The sequence below is a fragment of the Haliotis cracherodii genome, unplaced genomic scaffold, assembly GCF_022045235.1.
Source record: "Haliotis cracherodii isolate W230 unplaced genomic scaffold, xgHalCrac1.p SCAF_8, whole genome shotgun sequence".
In the NCBI taxonomy this organism is placed as follows: Eukaryota; Metazoa; Mollusca; class Gastropoda; order Lepetellida; family Haliotidae; genus Haliotis; species Haliotis cracherodii.
In genome coordinates, this window is record NW_027266341.1 from 44,530,350 (window position 1) to 44,557,009 (window position 26,660).

At 37.6% G+C, this 26,660-nt stretch overlaps 1 protein-coding gene across 1 annotated transcript; it reads right to left on the bottom strand.

The window, feature by feature from the left end:
- Window positions 1-2,793: 2,793 nt before the first annotated feature.
- Window positions 2,794-22,124, bottom strand: LOC139450244 (cyclic nucleotide-gated channel alpha-3-like). The gene is made up of 4 exons (XM_071231922.1): window positions 22,050-22,124; window positions 10,586-10,734; window positions 8,168-8,382; window positions 2,794-4,340 (listed from the first exon to the last, which is right to left on the bottom strand). The coding sequence occupies exons 1-4, from the start codon at window positions 22,122-22,124 to the stop codon at window positions 2,794-2,796; spliced, it is 1,986 nt and encodes a 661-aa protein (XP_071088023.1).
- Window positions 22,125-26,660: the final 4,536 nt, after the last annotated feature.

Genomic DNA, 26,660 nt, shown 5'->3' on the forward strand with positions numbered 1-26,660 from the left:
CATAAGAACTGTTATGGATAACAACTAATATATATCTTTATCATATAATGGGTAGGTTTCTCGGCAGGATAAAGCCAACGGATAAAAACGATATCCGTTGGGGTCATGTGCGGATAGAGATGCAAATATCAAAGGTCAAGTCGGGACTACCTTCAGTGTTTGTCATTTGGCGATCGAGTCAGCATTAACCATCGGGAATCTGAATAAACTACAGGGATAATTGCTATCATTATCAAAAGAACAGTTTAATATACTGAAAATCAGTGTCTAACTGTGACGAAGCTAAGGCATTTTATAAGTTTTGGCAACTTTAGAGATATACATTTTGAAACCATTTTGCGAGGGCATTAGGCCTAGCCACGCGGGATCATGAGCCATATATGTGCTTGTAGACCTCTGAAGCTTGAAACCTTTTCCACAAATTAAATATTTCCACAAGGCTCGCCAAATACAATGTTTATTCCTAATGCAGGATATTTACCATCCCCAAACACACTCACGTGATAACCTCTATTTATCACATAATGGGTAGGTTTCTCGGCAGGACAAAGCTTACTCTCCTACCCAGAGTCCCTTGCGGTCGGCAGCCAGCATAGTACATCTGCACAGGCCAGCGCCATGTGACGATTCGTCACATCTTAGATAGTCCATTCAAGAAATTGCATATGCTTTTCATCCGTTTCATAATTTTCAAGTCTACACATTTTGATAAACAAATGCCAAAGAATGGCTACGGTTCATTGAGAAAGTATCCTAAAACATGAAATTATACTTCCATTTTCTTAGTTATCCTTTGTTTGTTGTTTGACGCCGCACTCAGCAACATTACAGTTATATGACGGCGGTCTGTAAGTAATCGAGTCTGGACGAGACAATCCAATGATTGACATCATGAGCATCGGTCCACGCAATTGGGATCGATGACATGCATCAGCCAAGTCAGCGAGCCTGTCCACCCGTATCCTTTGTTTACATTGGTTGTCCGGCTCCACGTGCAGTCATCGAAGCCCTACGGAGAGCTAGCGATACGGGCACTTTGCTACAGACAGATATATTGTAATACACCTCACTGTCGCAGTTGTAGTAGTATATCTATATAATTACGCAAAACAATATGTTAAGTGCACCGAAAGGCTTGCATTAGTCCAGTCTGTCGTGTTTTCAGAATAAACGCGCTTGTTTACAAACAAATGAAATGTCCGGTCACGTGATATGCAAATTAGCCTGTGGTGTCATAGTAAGTTACCACTCCGCCGGAGAAACTACTGAGAAAAGTTTTGGCAACTTTGGAGATGTAAATTGCGAAACAATTTTGCGAGGGGACAAGCCAAGCGGGATCAGTTTCCATGCCTGTGCTTGTAGACCTCTGCGGCTATGAGCCTTTACCACAAATCACAACAGTTGCATTTGGCGAAATATTTGGCCGTGACGTCTCCTAGACTAGGGTTAGAGCAGCTTCCCTTTGATAAAGGACAGTTAATCTATCGGACAGACCGATGGATTGTCGCGAAAGCCTAGTAAAAACAGTTTGTGTAGGCAATTGGTTTTCTTTGCATATATGTAGTTAAGCCACTGTATAAGAACAGGTTGAATACTGTTAAAAGCGGCGTTAAACCCAACTCAGTCACTGTAAGAACAGGTTTCAGTTGAAACTATAACATTATTAGATAAAGAGGTTATCACGTCTGTGTGTTTAGGGATGGTAAATATCCCGTACAAGGCCATAGTTAACTTTTTTTGATAATGTTTGTACAGTATCACTGGTCCCCGGCCCCCTGACTGGCTACGGCACTGCTGTATTATGAATAGCCAAGGCTAGCTAAATATAATGTTTATTCCTAATACAGGATATTTACCATCCCCACACACACTCGCGTGATAACCTCTATTTCTTTAAAGAAAGTATTTTATGATTGAACATATACACCCGTTTTACTCATGTACAAACGGCATCGTAACATACACATACCTAAATATAGAGGAAGGAGTCTACACATCATAAATGTTACGTACACCTTCTGACGTCATACAAGCAGTGAATCCTCAATATACAGTCACATCAATGCAGTACCAAAGAGCGTTTCAACAAACACGGAAAAAAGCTGTACACTTAATCTGGTTCCATTAATGAGAAAAAAGTGGCACACACTGGACCAACCATTGGATTTGAAAAGAAAAACAGAATTTATTTCTTGGGAAAATGTAGGCTGAAGACGAAAACTACTCTTTGACGAGAGGAATCAATACAACTGATTATTGCGACAGTTTTTTATATAATCAATATAGGTATCTACTACTTGAAAAAAGTAGTGGTGAATAACTGCAACCTGAATATATTTGTTTTGTGAAAATAGTAACAATTTACGCCCATTCTTACAAATACACAGAGCCGTAAGCGAAATGTGAGTGAACAAGTAGTAAACCAGGACTCCGACACCTAGTTCAGCGACCTGGCGCTATTCGCACAACAATCCAAAGAAAAGCTCTGTAAACCAGACTCCACCCACACGAGTCCAGCTTATATGGATTCCACTGTATTTAGTGGAAGCTTGAGATGCATTTGTTTTATTAATTTCTGTCTGCAATAGACTTCACAATTGTAGGATATCAAATCTTGGAAGTTTACTATCGTGATCACATGTAGCATAATTAACATACTATTTTAATTCCTTTCCAAGCACATGTACATGCAGAAGGCCGAATGCACGTTACGTCTCATATACACATCGTCACTACCCAGCATACCCGTGGCGTATAGTAGTACCTAGAGGTGGCGTATAGACGTACCTAGAGCTAATCTGCTTCGTCCTTGGATTTATCTGGCGTTCCGGGTATATTTACCTCCTGTTCTTCCTCAATAGTTGCCTGTGATCCTTTTACCGACAGATCATTGGAATTACGTCTGCTCTGAGGCGTCGACTTTCTTGGAATAATCGTTTCTTCCTCTTCTCCGATTTCGGTCTTCACTGGGTTGACTTCCACCAAGGTGTCACTGACTGAGGAATCAAATTCGGTATGAACTGACCCTCCGCGTTCAGAGGTTAACGTCTTCTGCAGCTTGGACAACCGCCCTGTTAGGATTCCGATGTCCTTGCCTATCTTATCAATCTCCACAGTGATAATTGATATACGATTGTCCAAGGACATTGACCGCAGTTCCTCTCTCCGCGCAGCATCCTCGTCAAGTAGGTTGTCCTTCCTCAAAATCTGCTGACCTCTTTCCATCAATATCTTTTTGGCCTCTGGATACTCCTTAAGTGCGTCCCACAAGTCATCCTTGGACAGACAGAACAGATCTGAATAGCCAACACTTCTCACACTGGCGGTCCTACGATTCCCAGTTTTGTTGCCTGAGATATTAAGAATACTCACCTCCCCAAATACTGCTCCATCAGACAGAGTTACAAACACCTTCTTACCATCTTCAGAAACAACTTCCAGTTTGCCCCTCTTGATGATGTACATTTCTTTGCCTATATCACCCTTCTTACATATGTAGTCTCCTGGACTAAACACTTGCAGCCTCAGCTTGAGGACTAGCTCGACTAGAAGGCCTGGCTCACAGTCCTGAAAGATTGCAACTCGTCTCAGCGTATGAAGATGTACATGAATTGCTATTTCTGCCCTCAACTTTTCCGGCAGGATTGCCAGAGCCTGTCTATCATCGATAGATTGCTTATTGTTCCACGTGTAAGCAAACCACTGTATAACTCGATCCTGAATATCAGACCCAACTTTACGGATTTCCATGTACCTTTTGACGGCATCAACATCATGCTGAAACTCCGTTCTTGAAGCATTCATCTGGTTGATCATGGAACCAATGTTACCGAAGATTGTAGCAAAGATCAAGACACCGATAAGAGTGTCACAAATACAATACAATACTGATTCTATTTTTTCGGGAGCAGGGGTGTCGCCTATTGCAGTCAGCGTTAACATTGACCAGTAAAAGCTGTACAAATACTTTATAGTCAATTGTTTTTTATACTCTGTCGAGTCGTCATACACCCATTCATCTGAGCTGAATCCAAGCGCCTTGCTTATAGCGAAATATATACATGCATTCCAGTGTATAACGCACATTATATTAACAATAAGAAAGAAAAGGCGGAACCCAATTGGGGAACTTGTCCGCGTTTCTGAGTCAGAGTAGAATTCATTAACGCGCCAAAACTTCAGAATACGATTCAGTCTGAAAAGCGGATTGAATCCAACCAGAAAGTAAAAGAAATCGAGGGGTGCTACCGCCAACAGGTCCACGATAAGCTTCCAAGATTTAACATAGCATCGCGACAGTCTCTTCACGTCTGTCACGAGAATACCTTGTTCCAGGAAACCTACAAAGTAAACAAGTAATAATTTATTGAAACGTTAATAAAAGGTAACAAAATTAAAACAAAATCGATCTAACATAAGAATTGACATATTTCAATATAAGACTATCTATCTATCTCTGCACTGTGTGACCTTGCGATACACCCCTATATCCTTGTAACACGCACAAGAAAATAATGCACATTTAACACTTCCACTAATTGACAATTTATAGAACATCGAAAACGGACCACTTACCCATGCGCTCGTAACGTTTTTTGACTTAAAATAACAGCCACCAAGAGCTATGTAACAAGACTAAATTGAATTTGAAACTGATGGCGAAGATAATGAAGTCTATTCCATGGTGCAGCTTTTCTTGGAAATGCGCACATGTAGATGAAACTATTCGGAGACATATACCAAGAAACTAGCAACCACGAACGGTGTCATCAATACCAATCTATAAATCGTTACCACCTGCTTATTCAGTGATGAACACATTTTAATGATGATTTTCAAACACCAATGAACAGTCTCCCCTAACTCCGGTGCAGTTGTGACTTGGCATAACGCTACTGTCACAGGCTTATTTGCATATCACGTGACCGTACTTTTGCACACGTGTGCAATTGTGTTCGCATGACAAAATTACACATGTGTGCATATTTTACGTACGTATATTTGCATGGGTATTCAAACAGGCGCAGGTGAATAGGGCATAAGTGAAGTGTTACCACCCGTGTTATTGAAATAATGTGCAAAAAGATACTTAAATATTTTCCCTTTTGTAAACACACTGCACACAAAGTCAAGGACAAAAGTAAGGAACGTTATTCTAAATGACAATTGCGATACCTTTGATCGCACAGCAGAATTTCAGCCTTTAAGATACGTGTTCAATTCTTATGAATACTGGGTCAGTTTGACATACTGTTTTTTCGTGTGTGTATCTCAAAAGTCAAGTTAACAGAGAAAATACCAACATTATGCCTGGTGACACACAAAACATTTAGGATTTGTCAAATGATGTCTCATGAAACACACCACCTGTTAACATCAACATACAGATAATTACGGTGGCCCATAAGGGACATGGTGTCTGTTTTTCAATATTTTGATATTTCACTTACTGTTATCGTAACCTTTTGCAAATTAACACGATTTGTCATACAAAACATGTGATAAATCGCGCATAAAGAAGATATTGAATCGCTGAAAAGTGAAGCGAAAATGTCCAAAACTAAAATGAAAATGTCAAAAACAATAACGAAAATGTCAAAAGCAAAAACGAAAATGTCAAAAGCATTTTCGCTTTTGTTTTTGACATTTTCGTTTTTGTTTTTGACATTTTCGTTTTTGTTTTGGACCTTTTCGTTATTGTTTTTGACATTTTCATTTTAGTTTTTGACATTTTCGCATCACATTTCAGCGATTCAATCGCTACTTGAAAGTACATTTTCCATGTTTTGGGTTGTTTTTATACATGATTTATCACATATTTGTATGACAAATTGTGTTAATTTGCAAAAGGTAACGATAAAAGTAAGCGAAATATCAAAATATTGAAAAACAGACTCCATGTCCTTTATGGGCAACCGTAGATAATGCCCTTTTCTATCAATTAAGTAGAGCTATTAAACTGATTTGATTTAAATCTGGCTGAAAAGCGAAATAACTACATTATAATTGTGTCATATCTATTCCAGAACGCAGTTCAATGACTTGGCTTGTCTGACAGCATAGCAAGGGATAATTTTTTGGCCGGTGACCAGTTCCTTTACAATGGTTTATTGTCTGAATGGTCTCAATTATCGATACTTTTTTAATATAAAACGGGTAATTATACACTTAAATATTGAAAAGATCAACATCAATTATTATAAAATCCTTCCATTCAACGCAAACTTTAAAGATTATTGTGGTGAAAATGTATGTAATTCTTATTGCAGAGTATGACGCAATCTTGGATGAAGATAAAATATACATACAACAGGTATGTACGTACAACAGGTATGGCTCTGTCTTAGATTTACGACATTCTTACGATAGCTTAGGGCTGTGATAACTCTCCTATCAAGAGTTCAATGCAGCCAGCATAGAACCTCTGCCACAGGCCAGCGCCATGTGACGATTCGTCACATCTTATACAGTCCATTCAAGATATTGCATATGTTTTTCATCTTTTTCATTTTTCACGAATATACACATTGATATAAACATGTGTCATAGAATTGTTAACTTTCATTGAGAAAATATCAAATGTTCTAACAAATAGCAATTTATCAAAATTTTCATAAATTCTATGTCATTTTTGATAATATGTAACAGTAATTGATAGCCTCAATATGTATCCATTTTGCCGCAGTGATTTTTTTGTGCTGGGTGAAAATTTATTCAAGAGATATTCAAATTATAATTCAATATGGAAAGAGTGAACTACTTCAGGAACTGAATGTGTTGTGTACTATCATCCGCACGTCAAAGAAAATAATAAATATGTACAGCGATGTTGATGTATACTGTAGTATAAGATGACATCACTACCGGTAACACAGCTAGTTCACCGACAGCAGTACGCGGCATGTTCAAAGTAGGTTTTTCCGTGATGCAGGGATCGCATATACATAAATGAATGATGTAAGCTGAGCAATCTGAATCAGTCTGAAATCAACATGTTCTATTTGTGTTTACGTTTATCTTGTCTTGATACTATGTGGAAAGGCAGTCCAATACCGTCGTCAGTGCGCGTGATTTTGCGTCAGTCATTGGCGTCAGGTGGAACAATTTCTGTTGATTTTTCCAAATAACTATCTAACTGTTAATTCAGCAATTCTTGTTACGATTATCGTCCCATGCATATTCACAATAATCTGAGCTAATGTATGCAACACATTGACGACTGAATCTCTCGAAATAGTAGAAAATGTTAGCATTTAATACTAGCAGTTTGCTTTGTTTACATTTTCTGGGAATTCAGGGACATATGTATCGTAACTGAGAGTGAACTACATGTGATGTGATAGACATCTTGATTGACGTTAAAGAATCGTAATTTTGCAACACTATCCAACATGGAGGTTCGGTTCAGAGTCTTTACGTCGCTATATGGCTGCGATAATGCCGATGCGACGTTAAATTTTAACTCACTCACTCACTTACGTTTCGAAAACGAATATAAATTATTGGAATCTTTTCGGAATGATTATTGGTGTTTGAACAAAGAGCAGACACCGCATAGCTTTGTAATTAAACGTCCAATGCAGCTGCCCGTTATTCGAATAAATAATTACCTTGAGAATAGGGAATTGGTAAAATGCGAAAATGGCGATATTTTCGTTGTACATTATTTGCAGATGCAGTTTAATGTACATATGCTTTGCCTAAAATAGTTGTTAATGGCCTCACATAATAAATACTTTCCCCAGAATACAACAATGTGATGTGTATTTGTGTGTGGTGCATTTCAAGTTTGATAAACTTATTGTGGACCTAATCTCATCTAGCCCACGTCTTCAGTATATAGTCGCATAGCCTGCCGTTTCAAATAACACAATGAAAAGTATACAACAAATTATCACCCCTACACACATTGTTATTGAATAAGGACAGCAATGTTGAGAGTTTGAGTTTTCAATATTTGTTTTACTAAAATTAGCCTCGTGATTTAGGAATTGTGAGTTTGATAAATTGCAACTAGAGAAATACCTATTGTATCTACGCCCCTCGCGGTTTATTCTCCCTGCAGTGTTTTATTGTACGATAAACAACTCCCACTCGTTGTTTATTTCTTAAATAAGGAAATGAATAAATTGTAAGTGAAAGAGTTTCATAACGACACAGTACACACCTAATCTGCTCTTGACGACACTGTCCAGGATGTAGGTGAGGTCAAAGAAGTAGTCGAATGCAAACCAAAATGGCATGTATGCGCTCTCCCTCAGTTCGGTGAAGACCGCCCGCAGAATGATGACGATGAGGTTGTAGTATACAGCCACTGTCAGGAACATGGACCAGTAGTAGTAGAAGCTGGAGGAGGGGTCTATCACCAACTCCGCCCAAAACCTGAACGGGAGTAGGAGTGATTGAGTGAATTTGAACTGTATTTCAGTTCTGTCAGGGATTGCCAGCTTAATAAGGCAAACCAGAATTAATGCATATCTTAAAACTCTCCCACTTTCAATTAGGTGAAAAACGCGAAGACAAGTACAACCATTTGATTGTAGTACATCTAAGGAATGTTTTATGTAGAAGAAGGAATTAAATTATCAGCCGAAAATATATATATAAATAATTTTGAAAAATCAAAACTGTACCTCGTCCAAAAGTGTTTTATTTTGGTGGCAGAATATTGCTTCATTTTTAACCTGTCATTTTTTCAATAAAATGCCAGGATCACATCCCAAGGCTGTCAAAAGGTCAGTCTTTAACAACTGACAAGAACGTTATAATACCATTAAAATTTAAGCCCATCATAAACGTCTGAAATGCTTTCAACTCTAACGGAGAAATCGCCGTTCAGTGATTTACGTAACAAATCCAATGTACAATATGCACGAACTACTACATATACAGAGGATATTCTAAGTGTCGCGTAAAATATCATGTTTGTCTTTGTTTGAAAATATCTTCTTTCCCCCGTCACGAGATGAGTGAAACGTGATATTTCACAAGACTCATGGAATATCCTATTTATAATATACTGTATGTGTAGTTATCTACAGGAAAATGAAGTTATTTCATTACAACTGTAACACCTTGAATCGTAAATACTTTTTACCTTACAAGGCAGTGACGTTTCACCATCCCTCGTAATTGCAACTTTAAAAGTAGTTCCGTGTTTGCAAAATTTTAAAATACATAAACAAAAGTAACAAAAGTATCTGAGGTCATAAAATCCTTTATCATACATTTGGATATGTTTATATGCAAAAACATCTTCAACGAAACATATTCTTGAAATCTACGAGACCGCTGTTGGAAGCGAAAGAATACAAGCTAGCCAATTAACAAAAATGGCATTTTGCAAAACGAACAGTCTCGAATGATTGGTTAAATGAGAAACCATCTGTAACTGAAAAAAGTCGCGCCATTCATTTAGCAGATAATGGGAGAGGGAAAAAAAATATGTTCTTTATAGCCAATCAGATCGCTGGGTTTTTTTTTCAGTGCGGGATATGTCAAGGCCAAGGTCGTCCATCACGTCAAAGGGCTTATTGAGACGAATAAATGTACGTAAACTCATTATACCATCAGGATTATACGACGCGGAAAGAATGATGATGGCGGACTGACAGGTGCCATCGATTCAATGTGTTTTGGCGCGTGGTATTTGTGCACACGATCCAATATACAAAAAAATCGGTAAGTTAGCGCTACAAATTCTGAGCAAGGATTTTGGCTCGGAATCGAAAAATCACGATAATTTGAGCTTCTGAAGACGTAAGCTCCAAAAGTACTCTTCGATTTTCCTCATCTATGTCTCATTGTGTTGCTAAATGTATTGGCTTGAAATGAGTAAAACGTTTGATTGGGGTATTTACAGTGGACATTGTTGAATTCGTCCTCGAACGAACTTCGAAAGTGAGTTGGTCTCGTTACCCCCCTTTCCTTTTATATAGTATACTGACACTGGGTGTGACCATATTTCTTGTAGCTGCTATTTTTTGCGTTGCACGCCCCTGTGGTAGAAATGAAGTCAACAGTTTGTGTACGGGCGAGATACTTACGCAATGAAAATATCACTTTTCTCAACTTCGGATAACTCAGTCTTTCACAATGAAGTATAATAATAAAGACAAGTCATCAAAACAATACCATGGAATTGGGATTCGGAACAGATATAAATGTTTACACATTTCCCTTGTAGTTACTTTGGTTAATTTCACTAGTGGATGGCTATCCAGACAATCCTGTGGTCTGACAAGACTCAAAGTCAAATTTGTAGGCGTGGAAACAAGTTATTAGATCATACATCATGTTCTTTAGGATCGTATATATGCATCTCTGATAACCACTAAATCTAATTTTGCCTAAGCAGGTCTCTGCAGCTAACTGCTCCAAATGATAAACCGAAAACATAGTTACATATCGACAATTAACAGGCTGTCTCACTCTAGAGGCAGGTATGGAATTAGCATAACCAATTGAAGAAAACATGTGATATGACCAATATGACTGGTTGAAGGAAGTCAAAGTATAAACCTTCATAATTTGGGTGAGGGGTTTTCCCCCAATAATACGTATTTCTACAGTGGTTGGGTTTCACCTTTTTGTGAAGATGATGGTACATGCCAGTGGGTCCTTTTTGTCATCCCCAGGCATGCGACCGGCCATTGTGAAGCGCTCCATGAACGGGTCGATCTCCATAAGAACAGTTTTGAACACGCTCTGTCGACCTTCTGACATGCGGCGCACCTAGGAACACAGATGAAGCCCGCTGCACCATGCATATTTTCAACTTGTTCTAAAAAGTCCCATTGCGTCCCTTTTAGATACCGTTTTATTACAACTCGTTTTTGCTAGTTAGACACTTGTAAGAATCCGTCGGACGCGAACTCGCGACCTTCGGATTGTATATTAGTTCCCATTTATAACCATTTTAGCCACTTGAATTAAGAGAAAAAATAAATAAATAATATATAACAAATGAAAGTGCTTTCGTAAACTAGCGCATGCTATAAAATGCGCCGCCGCAGGCTATATTTAGTAAACAAATATTCAAAACTCTCAACACCGCTGGGCGTATTCAATGACATTGCGTGTAGAGATGATAGATCACAGGGAGGGGCTTATGCACATTCGATGACCCCTGACGTCACAGGGCATTGTTTCGCCGGTGTGACTGGCAACAAAATACTACATATTACGTCATAGGGTATTGTCACGTGTTTGAAAATTTTGAGGTACAGGGCCCCGATTCACAAAGCCTTCGTAACTTACACATATCGTAAGAGTTTACGATTGAAATTAAGATAATTTTACTAATATTTACGACCGATCCACAAAGCGTTCTTAATCCGTTCGTAAATTCATTGTCTTACGATCATTGTCGTAAATTAAGATTGCCGCTCTCCTGTGATAGAGGTAAGAATATAGGGGGATTCCCCAATGACGTCATTAATTTACAGGGGAATCCCTTCACTCTATTATCAACCGATCATGGATTCTAGTCAACCATTGACATTGAAACGCCAAAGGAGTAAGAACTGGACTAACAGTGAGTTAGCCCTTCTATTAGAGGGTGTACAGTCGAAGAAGAACGTGTTGTTTTCGTCGTTTACCAACAATTTGACGAACAGCGTGAAGAAGAAAACATGGGAGGACATTTCACAGAGGTGAGTGATTCAATGAAATTGTGTGTTTGTGTGTGTGATAGTCCAACTGGCTGTTTACAGTTTTCTTTATTTATTCAGCAGTGAGCATTGCTTTAAGTACTAAAACAATCGTCCTTTATCACAATGGTAATTCCGCACGGTAATTGACCTTTTTCACACTTTCGCCATCTTGGATCGAAAACGAGGCTTGGAGAGCATAGCTCCATGCAGTGTGAGTCGCATCAGCTGATAGGGAACAGACAGAATATTGTGCATTTCACAGGTGGACATTTCAAACAAACAAAAAATGGTATCCTCTGTATCTAATACATAAGATATTTCGCATTTAATCGTGAGGTCCAACTAAAATATGCCTGTAACACACTGGAATTTGCATTTTGCTGTCAGGATCCCGGAAGTGAATGGAAAAGTGCATTTCGAGATACGTATTTCAGAAATAGATTGTTTTATCATAACCTCGTCGGCATATAGGTACAATGTGACAGTACATTCAATGACAGAAGTTGGGTATCGTAAATAAACCGCATAACATTAAACACGTCAATGTACTTTTGCAAAATTGTTCAGTCAATGCGTGTCTTGGCGAACTCGAGATCAAGATCGAGATCATGTTTATTTCACGTTTCATAGTGGTGTTTGCTGCACAACGCGCTATCGTTTTGCCATGAGTCCAGTTGACAAGAGACACTTTTTCTGCTATGATTTTCATTTTAACATAATTATTACAATGTTAATTATGAAAATAATTCGTGTGTCAAAATAAATATTCAGAAGGGGCGATAACTCTATTCAGTGTGTACAATAAACAGATGATACTTTACTTGTTCTTCAAACATCACTTACTTAACTGATTACTGCCGATTGAGATTGCACCGTGCACGACAAAAGTAATAATGTGTGAACTGTTTAAAACAAGTTAAAGGAAACTAAAAATTGATAAATATAATTAAGGCATGATATTGAAGAAATATAAGAATTGATACAACTATCAACTTCTTGAACACCCTCACCTAATCCTGTATGATGATAGGTAATTGTATATCAAAAGGAAGCTACTAATACATTTATCCTGAATAGTTTGAAAATGTCTTGATCAGATATGAGTACAAATAAAATAACAAAAGACGAAAAGGAATAAACTTCAATTGGTAATCAAGCCAAGATAAAATATATGTATTGGCACAAATTATGTTGATGGAACAATCTGGATTTCTCATATTTAACAAAGAAAAACAAACTAAAATTTTCATATCTTTATTTCTCACAATATAAGTTTTCAAAACTTAAAATGGATTGGGTGTCTTTGTCAGTCAAAAGCACCTAATTAAATTCCAGGAGAAAATAATTTTCTTGCTTGTAAACAAATGGTACAATGTGCTTTTTAAGTGTCTGATAAATATTGGCCATGTTGTTTTGTGAGTGAATAAGGCTTTTCACTTCCTCGTCCTTTGACAGGATGCACATTGTAACCATTGTGTTACTGTCAGCGGAAAGCTCCTCCAGACATCCGTCACCTGGATACTAGTACTTCATTGTGGTGACTCGCTGGCCTGAAATGAATAATTCAATAATATTGTAATAATATTCCTACTTCAATAACATTTTTTATAAACAATGCTTATTCACCTTCTCTCAAAATATTGCTTATTTAGAAAACAACATTCTTCTGAAATAGAGAAGTTTAAGGAAAATTAATCACAGTGTGTAACATTTGCTACTTAAAGGGGCACTGATCTAACGCAATTCCCCGGGACTGGTTGTTGCCTTTGTTATTGTTTTTGCCCAGTGAGTACCCGGATGTATAGCAGAAATCTAGACTAGTTCGCGACCTCTGCTGCGCCATTCGTAAGCGCATTAGTCACTTTTATGGGTAGTAATAAGGGCGTATGGTCACATTGATCAACAAAATTAAATACAGTTTTCGAGATAATAAGGAAATGTAGGTATCTTTGTGGGTAGCATCGGTAATGGTGACGAAGTTTTGATAAGTCACTTGCTTGGTAATTTTGCGTTTTTTGTTTACACTTTTCGACTTGCAACACAAAGTAAATATTTCACCTGAGCATTGCTTTTTTTATAGTGTGTATATTTTTTTACTCTCAAAATGTGTAACACATTTATTAAACGTCTAAATATTCAGTTATTTTACAAAGTGACTGAAAAACATTTCCATCTGTATTATTATGATAACGAATTCCAAACATTTTCATGTTTAATGTCATCACCAAGAGACTGAATGTTTTACGTTGAAAAGTACATTTCTATGTTGTTTGGCTTCTTATCCTACATAATAATCTGTAATGTTTGTAAGGCCGTTTTGATCGTCTTAATCAACCTGGACAGATATTTAAGTCAAAATGACTGAAATATTTACACATTTTATAAATTGCCTGAGAGAATCACATTTTAAAAATTGACGGTAATATGTACACTCTTACAAAGGAAAAGACCTGTGAAAACAACGTCTATCGCGCATTGAAGAATTTCCCAACCAAGACGTAGAGAAACAAGAACGAATCGGTTCAAAAGAAGGAAAACAAAATGCAAATACCATAATTACAACCTACCAAATTTATGTGTATAAATTTTAAGCAGCTTCCTTGTTCGAGGAATGTATCCGTGAATATCCACACAAAGGAACAATATCCCACTCGTCTGCAGCTGTACAAAGAAACTTATTCGATGACACGTGTCTCTGTAACAATCCAATATTTTTAAAAGATATATATCGTTTCGGGATATTATAACCCGTGTTCGTTTCTCAACTGATCACTTGGATTGTTTCAGGTGTTTCACATAGGTGTCAAGTCTCAAAGGTCGGCTGAGAAAGCCCACGTGACAACTATTTTCATAACGTCCACGGTTCCTAAAAAATCCATTGAGTGATTGATAACAATGATCAATCAATCAACGTATTATCAGTTAACCCTTTGAACTCAGTATGTTGTTTTTACATCGGCACTTCACGCCATGATATGAGTGTATTCCCTTTGTTTTAGTAAACCTAGACATGTAAACACTCACTTTTGACATATCCACTGTGCAAGATAACAGTGATTAATCAATCAACGTATTTTCTGTTAATCCTTTGATGACTAGGGACGATCCGTTGATTTACAAAAAAAGTAAATCAACTGATCATTCATCTCTTGCTGGGCTGCCACGTGCATATTACATAACACACATTTCATCTTACTTCAAACCTGGATTTAGATTGAATAATTACCCCAGACACAATAAATGCCAAATGGGAACCTTTGTCAGGTAATCTAAGTGGTGCTACCACTAACTGTACCTGTATAATAAATTCATTAACTGAGCATCACGTGAATGACGACAAATACACAAGTGTAGGGTTATACGAGAAAACGTGACAACAAGGGAGTAGTAATCGTATTATCGACGCAATTGGAAATCCGAAAATGCTTTCACTGCATGGATACTTTTTTTAGTATTAAACTATAACCATCTGGGGTATTTCCAAATGACGACATCCGATGAGCTCCGTCGTTCTTTTTGTCTGTTTCTTTAGGCTGAAGAAATTAATTAACATGCACCCTTTGTCGAAATCCTTATAGATCGCAGTTAACCAAAAAGTGTTTATGCAAAAATGCGTAAAACAAATATTGCCTCCAGCCTCCAAGTTTATTTAACTCTCCTTGCAGACGGTAGCCCAGTCTCTGGTCACGCTCAGTTGCGTTGCGTATCATCCGGGTACTCACGGGGAAAAAAACAATAACAAAGGCAACAACCAGTCCGGGGAATTGCGTTAGATCAGTGCCCCTTTAAGAACAATCTTGAAGGCATCAATTCATCTGATATGTCTAAAACTCAAACAGTATATTCTTTGTAAACAGTAAACTCAACAGATGCAACAATTTAATGACAGTGTACTACATCTCTTTATATCAATGTCACACAGAAATTCACTCTTGTTTTAATGAAAAATGTTTTGATATTTGTATTACCTGTATGTATTTAATCATGAAATACTTTGTTTAGTCTGACCATGCTGAAAACATACTTTCGCTAGAGTGAAATAAATAAGATTTTTATTAAAATCAGGTGAAATATCACGTTTTGTCACACCTACAGTCAGTCTGCCTCATTGACACTATGGTTTTCTGAGTAAGGTCATGAAGATCACAAAGAAAATATAAGACTTGAATTTATTTTGTCAAATGCAATGTTTATCTCTTCATGTGGTTTACTAAAGTTGATATCTTGACTTGAAAATATTAACTTTGTCAGATCACAAGATGAGATATTATTAAACATATTTTATTGTCCAAAAAGACAAAGGGATTGGGCACAAGGGCAGCACTTATTACCGCCTTCTCCCTATATACAGTTATACATAATATTGCATAATGAAAATGAACAATTTACAGTTGAAACTTCACATTGTGGAAACATAGTGCACAATATATATACAGTGCTCATATGAAGGATATGTACAATGTGCTTGAAAGTGAAGACAGTGTGCATCTCATACATATCCTAATATTATACATTTTAGTGTTGAATATAGATTTAACAATATTAATGATTAACAGTTTGGAAACAATACTATGCTAGCTACTGAATCTGTTAGTCGTTTCTCTAAATTTGTGTACAGACAAGAATATTTTTGTATTCAGGAAAACATCTAAGTTTGGATCACCAAAAAGAATACTATGTAGAGTTTTTTGTCCTCCAAGATTATCGATAGCTGTCAGTAATGTCTCCCTAAAATCATCATATAAGGTACATTCGAAGAAGAAATGGAATGAATTTTCACAAGGAGCATGCTATACAAGGAGCATGAGACAAATTCATGCTATCATCGTTATTTGACAAGGAAAACAAATTTCTTCTATGTATTTATATTTATTTATTTTTCTCGTTTTGATTGAATTATAAAAAAATATCAAAATAATCACACCACTTGACTTGATTGAAATAAACTAAAGTTCTAAAGATTGTTAACAATAGTAAAATATTACATCATAACAATATAATTATTGCAAAATGACACAGTAAACTATATTCTTACATATAAATTGATATGATAAATAATCAATAATACATGGCAATTGCTTGCACAAAAGAAATCCTTTTTGTTTTAAAAGTTTCAAAACATGTTTGTGGACATAAAACCGGATGGGTTTCACAATTAAACAAAGGGAATGAATGAGTTATGATTGCAATACGCATGGGAATTAAAATAATTCTGTTTATACTTTAAGTTTTTAGTAATGTCCATATCAATTTATGCATTTGAAATATTTGAATACAAACTGTTAAAGAGTTATCTGTTTCTGTAAATTATATAAAGATCACATGTTGATTGAACATTTACTGGACATTAATTAGTTGGGTTTTTGTTCATTTCATGACATGATTAAATTGGTACAGTAAAGTAAATATCATTTTGGTAGAAATATTAATTGTTACCAAAATTGCAGATCAAACTGTACTTTACTTCGAATATTTACACATCCTTTATGTAATAATTCAGTTGAAATATTACACCTCATGCTATCTAATCTGACAACATTGACAATCAAAATAACAACTGTTCACAATCACAACAGCACAAGTAGATCTAGACGTCTAATATTTTATTGGAATGCATTTGAGTCCATTACAATTTACATCAAATACGCAACTGATGCAAAATTCTGATTTGTTATGATTGTAAATTCTCAGTAGGTTTCAATTTGATACATTATATCAACATAGGCCTATATCAATTTTCTGACATATATCTAGATATGGTCAAAAGGTGAATATTTCGACTTCAAATACAACCCGCAAAGTTATTTAAACTCACAATAAATAGTTTAATGGTGTGTAAACAATGAATTAATCTTTACAAGATTTCAGTAGCATTTGTATTAAGTCTGTTCAGCTACCATAAACTGCACTGGGAGTTAGGTGGTCATGGATATTTTAAATTGAAATCATAACAGAACGGCCAGACTCAAATTTATATCGGTAAGGAGACCAGATAGCAGTAGAATAGTTTGTCAATAAGAATAATGTTCAATACTTACGATAAATGTACCGGGATGGTTAAATTGTCACAGTTTGTCCCGATTGCGTGCCTTGTTGACATCTCCGTGTGTTTCATGTGCTATCCAGCCTTCACCTTCTGCTCTCCAAGCCTCGCTTTCAAACCCGAAGTAGCGAAGTGTGAAAAGGGTCAATAGAAACCTGTATTGGACCTCATGACAAAACCCATGTTGGGCCTTACGTAATGATTGGTCAACAAAATGAGTAGGTGGCACCACTAGTCATTGTCAAGGTCATTAAAGAGAGTAAACAAGGTGTGTATCCTTCGATGTTTCCATGAATAATGTTGTTATTACGTCTGTATACGAATGATTGATTCATACTGACCCTATCATTTGTTAAATAAGGATGTTGTTGGGTGTTGTTGTTAACTTCTGTGAAGTGTGATGTACCTTAGTTCTGCGTCACAGACAGCTTGAACGTTTACGGCATGGAAGCCCTTCCTGCAAACGTAAACCGCTTCTTCATCCCCGGTGGGTCATCTTGATAGGTATGAGATGTGTCATCTATACAACCAAGCACTTCTGCAAATCTGCTAATGTTATAAAATGCTTCCTTCGTGACACGTTGGTTGGATGTTGCCTTTGGGAACGAAATCAGTTTTAGTTGTTTGACAATGGCTTCTTTTGTACGGGTAAACACCCGTACGTGACACAGTGGACTGGGATACCCCATGCAAGTCTGCTAGTTCAGTGAAGAACGACCCCTTACCATAAAATCTGAGGGCAATCAAAACCTGTGTTTCCGGGGACAATGCATGGGAACGCTCTGTTTGGGAAGCAAGATATGGTTTCAGTAAGTCTATAAGTTCAAATATGGAATGACGTGGTAGCCGGTAGCGCCGGATTATGCTGTCATCATCGAGCGTGTTAAGTACTCGACTTCAGTCTCGAAACACCCTTGGTCGTGATCGTGTTGCCTTTTCTTCTAATAAGCCAAGCAAAAAATATGCCGCCATCTTGATACTAAAGTTACGACAGAAATGCTTGATTTACGATAGGTACTGACCACTCATAATTTTTCTCTTAACTTTACGAGATATTTTCACTAAGATAGCTTTGTGGATCGCTTAAGATTTTTGTCATAAAGTTACGACGGGTTTTACGATGTTCGTAGCGCTACAAAGGCTTTGTGGATCGGGGCCCTGTACCACAAACTTTTTAACACGTGACAATACCCTATGACGTAATTTGTAGTATTTTGTTGCCAGTCACACCGGCGAAACAATGCTCTGTGACGTCAGGGGTCATTGAGTGTGCATAAGCTCCTCCCGGTGAATACGCCAAGCGCGGTGGAGAGTTTTGAATATTTTTTAACTGAATATAGCCTGCGGCGGCACTTATGCGGCATAAAGCACTTTTATTTTTTATATATTATTTATTTAGTTTTTCTCGCAATTCAAGTGGCTAAAAGGGTTATAAATACTAATATACAAATATTATTTTTTCGGTGAATTAATTTTCATTATTAAGCACAAGAATGTAGTTTATTAAGGATATAATATTGGCGCTGAACACATCCAAATATCGCTAGTGTTAGGGTAGGTTACCCCGAACTCTATCCTTAGCCCTTGGATCCCCTTTACGATCAGTCACCCCTTTTCGATCATTAGGGTTAGGTACCCGTTTAGTGGCCATATTAGATTACCCGAATTCTGTCCTTAGCCCTTTGATCCCCTTCACGATCAATCATCCCTTCACGATAATTAGGGTTCGGTATCTCTATACCCGTTTAGTTTCTCCTAATATTCTTCACACAAAAACATCGAGTAAAACGAATGAAATGGTTTTGTGTCGAATACTTTGGCTACTGGAAACTGTCCTGGAACAATCACACAAGTCACTTTCACCGGCTACATTTTTTCAGTACTGATTCAAAAGCGAACTCACCGTTGTGTCGTCACTAGCCATGCACATGCCTCCCTCGTTCCTTACTATTATCAAAATCATCCTTACAGTGTTCCCTACCACACTTTTCTGTCACAAAATCCACCCGACGAATTATTAAATAACACGTCATTCTTGCGTAATCGCGAGTGAGACGTCTGACGCCTTGAGCCGTTTTCCGTTCGCGCCATATCGGATCATTCCTCGCCACTCGGTATCTTGTAGATTAGTGCCAAATGCCATCGGGATCATTCGTAAGTGTCGATAGACTAAAGTCACGGCCTACCTTTAGAATACAGTACCACAAACTTTTCAAACACGTGATCATACCCTATGACGTAATTTGTAGTATTTTGTTGCCAGTCACACCGGCGAAACAATGCCCTGTGACGTCAGGGGTCATCGAGTGTGCATAAGCTCCTCTCAGTGATCTATCATCTCTACACGAAATGTCATTGAATACGCCAAGCGCTGTGGAGAGTTTTGAATATTTGTTTACTGAATATAGCCTGCGGCGGCGCAATTTATAGCAAGCGCTAGTTTACGAAAGCACTTTTATTTTTTATATATTTTTTATTTCGTTTTTCTCGTAATTCAAGTGGCTAAAATGGTTATAATTTATCTATAATTAATATCTATTTTTTTCGGTTCATTAATTTTCATTATTATGCACAAGAACGCAGTTTGTTAAGGATATTTAGTGGTGCTGAACACATCCAAATGTCGCCAGTGTTAGGGTAGGTTATCCCGAACTCTATCCTTAACCCTTGGATCCCCTTTACGATCATTAGGGTTAGGGGCTAGGTACTCGTTTAGTGGCTATTGTAGATTATATAGCGGCTCCTTATATTCTTCCCACAAAAACGTTGAGTAAAAAGGATGAAATGGTTTTGTGTCGAATATTTTGGCTACTGGAAACTGTCCTGGAACATTCACACAAGCCACTTTCACCGGCTACATTTTCCATTACTGATTCAAAAGCGAACTCACCGTTGTGTCGTCACTAGTCATGCTTATTCCTCCATCGTTCCTTACTATTATCCACATCATCCTTACAGTGTTCCCTACCACACTTTTCTGTTACAAAAATCACCCGACGAATTATTAAATACCATATCATTCATGTGCACTCGCGAGTTCGACGTCTGACGCCTAGGCCGTTTTCAGTTCGCGGCATATCGGCTCATTCCTCACCACCCGGTATCCTGTAGATTACGGAATGGGACGAGTGTGCCAAATGCCATCGGGATCATTCGTAAGTGTCCGTAGACTAAAGTCACGAGACACCATGCCTACCCGTAACCTTCGTAAGTGTCCGTCACCTATTCGACCCTTTTCGTTCAGTTCCGTAACGTCATAGGCATGACTAGGTAAATTTGCACTAAGTCTAACAGTGTGGACGTAGCTCAGTCGGTTAGCTGTCAGGCAAACAATCCGAAAGTCGCGGGTTCGCGTCCGACGGATTCTCACAAAAATTTGTTGCTATTCTTTGAGACATGTGACCTACGGCAGAGGCCGTCCTCACGAGAAGTTGTGGTAATGTATTCTAAAGTTGCTCATCAGATTGACGACTTGAAAAGGTTTATACAATAATAACCCTAACATGTTTAGATCCTAAATATGTATTGTTGAAGATCTACACACATCATGATTATCTTTCGAAATCAAGTACTTTTTATCAGTGATGCTCTGAACCTTTATGATGCCACGATGTTTGCATTACTCCAATACAAAGGTGAGAATACGCCTTCTCTCTCTAATTTAAACGTATTTGTTACGTGAGTCCTGCGATACGTGCCTAAACTCACGGACACATTTAAATCCACACACACAGCCGTTTGAATTAAATGCTTTCGAAAGTAATGTTATGGTTTATATTTACTTAAGTTAAAACTGATTCTTAAAAGTTGTAAGTTTACTAAAGTAAGAACAGCCTCCCCTTACTCGTGTCTGGACCAGACAATCCATTCATTGTCATCATGTGCATCGATCTGAATTAAATGATTTCGTAAGTAAATGAAATCTTTAATTACCAAAGTAGATACAAAATATTTTATTAGTAGCATCAAACAAATTGGTGTCCGGTATAATGCATGTGTACCGTCGGCAAGTCTAACTTGGATCTTCGAGGGTCAAATTGAAAAAGGCTAATGTGAGGGGTACTATGGAATGATTTGTGTATAGAGCCTAGAGGAGACATGTCCCTTCAATAACTGTAAATAATTGGCCCATTGACCATACAATCAGAATCCCCATGGTGTTCAATGCTAAAGAGAAGGGAGTAAAAACGCCTTCTCTTCAAATGACACCATACACATGCAGCTCATTTTCATTTCATCAATTTCAAAAGAATATGTAGCCTAGATCTTATTCCCTACAGCGCATACATAGAGGGACCTCCAAAGTACATTCTACTTCTGTATTATATCATCTGTCATTTTTTCTTACTTACCCCTGAAATAGCGGTTCCCCATTTCGATTTAGGGGATCCGGCGGGAGAATTGCGCTTCCCTTTAGAAAGATTCATATTTAGCGTATATCCATGGTCACATATTCATAATGTTTAGGTTGCTCGACACCTTCAACAAGATTCCGGACTTCTTTTTTTAGGTGTTTACATCAAAGCGCATCCATATTGTTTTCATTCAGAGGACATGACGTCATGTCGTGCCGTTATCGCTTTACGTCACAATGGAATCGAATGATGACGTCATCGAATCGGCCGCCGGGTTTACAATCTGCCAACAGAGAGCGCTTGACGGAAATAGCCGAACCACCCGGCAGTGATGAGATTCAAGTTCCCGGCTCCCTGTGCGCGTCGTCCCCAAATAATTCTTCCCCGGCCTGAAGGCGGGGAAGTATACGGGAGAGGTTAATTTTATAGCATGTATGTCGACATGTTGGTTTCAAGCCACGCAGTTACCGAAACGAAATATACAAATCATGTGAATGAAATGTCGATGATATTCTTTTCCAGTATCTGTTATACTTCAAAATCGTCTTTAAGTAGTTAATTTATGCATCTGACCGTTTCTGGTCATTAGCTGACATTATTAAACCATTCATCTCTAATCCGATGTCCTTTTTTCCTCAAGGACTAATTTTCTGATGGTCGTTTGCACAGTGTATACAAAAGAAGAACTGTACTCCGGAGATCGTAAATAACAGCGGCATATTATAAAATATGTTCTGAATATGCCTATTCAAGAACAACGACGACTTCTCAAATTATATGTAATACGGCTGAATTCCACATTCTACATACCACACTTTTGATCGTTTGGATGTTCATGTTCAATGGAAATATTTGGAATAGTTATAGTCCGTATTTTGAATTAACCCAGTCCCCCATGTGTATTTACAAGAAAACATTGATGCAGAGCATCAAAGTTCCCCGCCATATGTGATGCATCACAAACGCATAATTATGATGTTACTGAAAGGCATGATGGAGCAGAATCATTTCAACAAGCAATATTGATATCCCCGTCACTTTTGGTAACTTTTAATGGTGTCTCCATTGCAATTTTTACGGATTTTGCATTATTTGACTCTCATCAGCGGAATGGTTTGGGTCAGATTGATCCGAATGGACAAGCGGTTTTACTTCTGTGTAGTAGTATGGATGAATTGTTATGTTTCATCTTAACAGTATATCAGGCGACTATGCTTGTCGTAAGAGGCGACAAACGGGATCGGACGGTCAGGCTTTGGTTGATGCACGGCATCGATCCCAATTGCGTGGATCGATGCTCATGATATTAGGCACTGGGTTGTCTGGTCCAGATTCGATTATTTACAGAACGCCGTCATATAGCTGGGATATTGCTGAGTGCGGCGTTAAACGACAAACCAATCAATCATCATCATATGAACTCAAACCAGTCATTGTTACAAGTAAACCACATTCCACAACAGTTACTGACACTGGACAAAAAACAGTAGGAAAAAGACCAAGAATCTCAACTCATCATAATCATAATTACTTTTCTAAAGAAACTGACCAAAAACACGTAAAACAAGAGATGGGGAATCTCCGTTATTTATTAGTTCTGGTATTGAAAATGAACTATGTGATAATATTTTGAGTATGTGCATCTTTTTTGCCGTATGGTGCCCTTAGTATTTTCATTTACATTATTGTAACCAAATGCCTAATTTTGCAAAGTGTAAAAAGATTGTGAACTATTATTTGAGCATATGCATCTGCCAATATTGTTGTCAGCTTTGATACTTTTTCCACATATTTACATTCGGGACAGAAATTGCTTCCATTTCCTTCCATCTACTTTTTTAAAATAAAGACCCAGGTTAGAATTGGTCTTCGGCAACCCATGCTTACCGTAGGAGGCGACGAACGGGATTGGGTAGTCAGACTCGCCGATTTTGTTGATGCATGACATCATATTACAATTGCGTTGTTCGATGCTCTTGGTGTCAATCACTGGATAATCTGGTCCAGACTCGATTATTTACAGTGCAGCGTCAAATAGCTGGAATAATGCTAAGTGGGCGTTAAACAAGAAAAGCTCTTAAATAGACCTACCCTATGCAAATGTATCAGCTGTATTGCCCAACACTCAAAATACATAATATTTTTTTCCACAACAACGTTGTCTTATTTGTGGTTAATATAATTGTGCGCCTTCATGCATTTCAGTAACATCATTATTATGCGTTTGTGAGGCATGACATATTGCGGGGAACTTTGATGCTCTGCATCAATGTTTTCTTGTACGTATTACTACTGCGATTCCTATGTGATATCAGAGACGGGTCCCAGTTTACGGTAGCTTAGTCGCAAGGAACTCTGGGATGGAGAGTGTAACCGAAAATGAGATTGCCGGGTTAGTCGGCGATGAAATGTTGAACACTTTCCAACCACCATATTCACTTGCAAAAAAGACTATCTCAGCGCGACTGTAAAACGACTTGGAGTTAAGATCGCGATCTTAGCTAAGATCGAAATCTCCAACGTTGCAGGTGCGAACGTCTTAAGAGGAAAACGCAATTTTAGAATTAGTTAATACTAGTGTTTTAAGATATATATTCATTTTTCTCATAGTGCAAGTAGAAAGCCCACAATAAGTGTGAAAATGTCATGCCGTTTTGGGGTTTTTGGTGAGGCGACATGGCATCCGATACATTGGTCTGATTCCGAAGAAGTTCCCTTGACCCATCAAGAAATCGCAATACAATACACGAGCCAGTTTCGCGGTAACAAGATTTACTTTCATCAATGACAAAAACAATTACTTGTTTATTCTAGACTGTGAGCAAGGATTTGTATTACTTATTGACTTGTCTTTGGGTTTTTTTATTATGCATTTGAAGATCTACCATGCAAGGCAAACAAATCTGACAAGTAAAATACATCTCTAATACCATACATGTTTATTTGCCAGACAGTTATGTAAACATATGCAACTTGTAAGGTTGTTCAATTGAATCAGTGATATTGAAACATGTCCACAATATTTCAATAAGAATTTGGTATTTATAGCAATAGTGATAAACACACCATGTCAACATGATACAAAGCTATAAAATGCTTTGGTTATTATTGAATTATTACCATGGTATATTTAAGAGATATTATCCATATATCATCAATATAAGCTGCCTCTTAAAAATGCATGACTGACAAAGATACATGTTTAAATGGTATATTTTTGCAATGTTTTATTTTGTGAGACTAATAAATGACACTTTTTCATTTCATAATCTATCTACACCTTGTAAACAGGAGGTTCACTTTGGGGATTTGCAGAAATAGTTGAAGAATCAGAGGAAAGTTATTCCATCTTGTGTTGTCCAGGTGATTTGTGAATGATTTCCCTCTGATGTATGTACTGTTTATCTCTATGCTACACTAAAATAAACCTTTTTCATTGAAACCTTGTCTTATGGTCTTTGATAACAATCTGCTTTTGCGGTTTCTTTTCGTAAGTTTCTGTAATACAGGATGGCTGATGCTGCATGAGTGTTGGCAATGGTGGAGGCCGGGAATTGCTAAATTGCTCAGTAGCAAATTGTTAGTACATTGATTGACTATTTCAAAAGAGTTCTCTTGGTGTCTGAAGCACTGTACCTTACAAGACACACACATATTTTATGAATTGTAGCTCTGCATGAAATAACATAATCTGCACACAATGAAAATGGATCTCAACACCAGGATTTTGTCTGTCACTGGCGGGGCAGGAATCCTTACGCTCACCTTTTGTGAACACCTGGTATCATCACTATTTGACAGTGATTCACTGACACATGCTCATGATATAGTCGGAATCGTACAATCAACTTTTGACAGAGAGTTTTTTTCGCTTTAATTTAGTTTCCATGTGATCATTGAGGGACCCGAAAAATAATTCAAACAATTTATAAATTCGTCAAAATAACGTACACTGACTTAAGTAATTGTAAAGGTAGGTGGTAATAGTCATCAGCTGTGTAAGGGATTTTGTAGAGACTGAATATCCCCCCCCCCCCCCCAACACACACACACACACACACACACAAGAATATCAGTGAGTATTAGTGAGTATTAGTTATATCTCGTATGGTGTACTGTATCATTGTGAAGTTTGTTAAGTACCGAAATGAGATGTTCCGTGTCAGTTCCATCCTTCGCTGCCCTACTAGCTGTGCGTGTGCGTGTGTGTAGCGAGTGAGCTTCATATTGTACTGACTGCATTGAGGGGTTGTGATACTCATAGGCATCCATAGGCACTGTGCCTGCTTGGGAACGAGAATGGCTGTAAAACTAAGAGAAAACAACAACATGAAAATTACTTAACACAAAACTTTCTCCACCAAAATTACAGGTATAAGCGGCATACTGCAATGATCAGCTGATCAGGGAGCATCAGATATATATAATTACAGGTATAAGCGGCATACTGCAATGATCAGCTGATCAGGGAGCATCAAATATATATAATTACAGGTATAAGCGGCATACTGCAATGATCAGCTGATCAGGGAGCATCAGATATATATAATTACAGGTATAAGCGGCATACTGCAATGATCAGCTGATCAGGGAGCATCAGATATATAT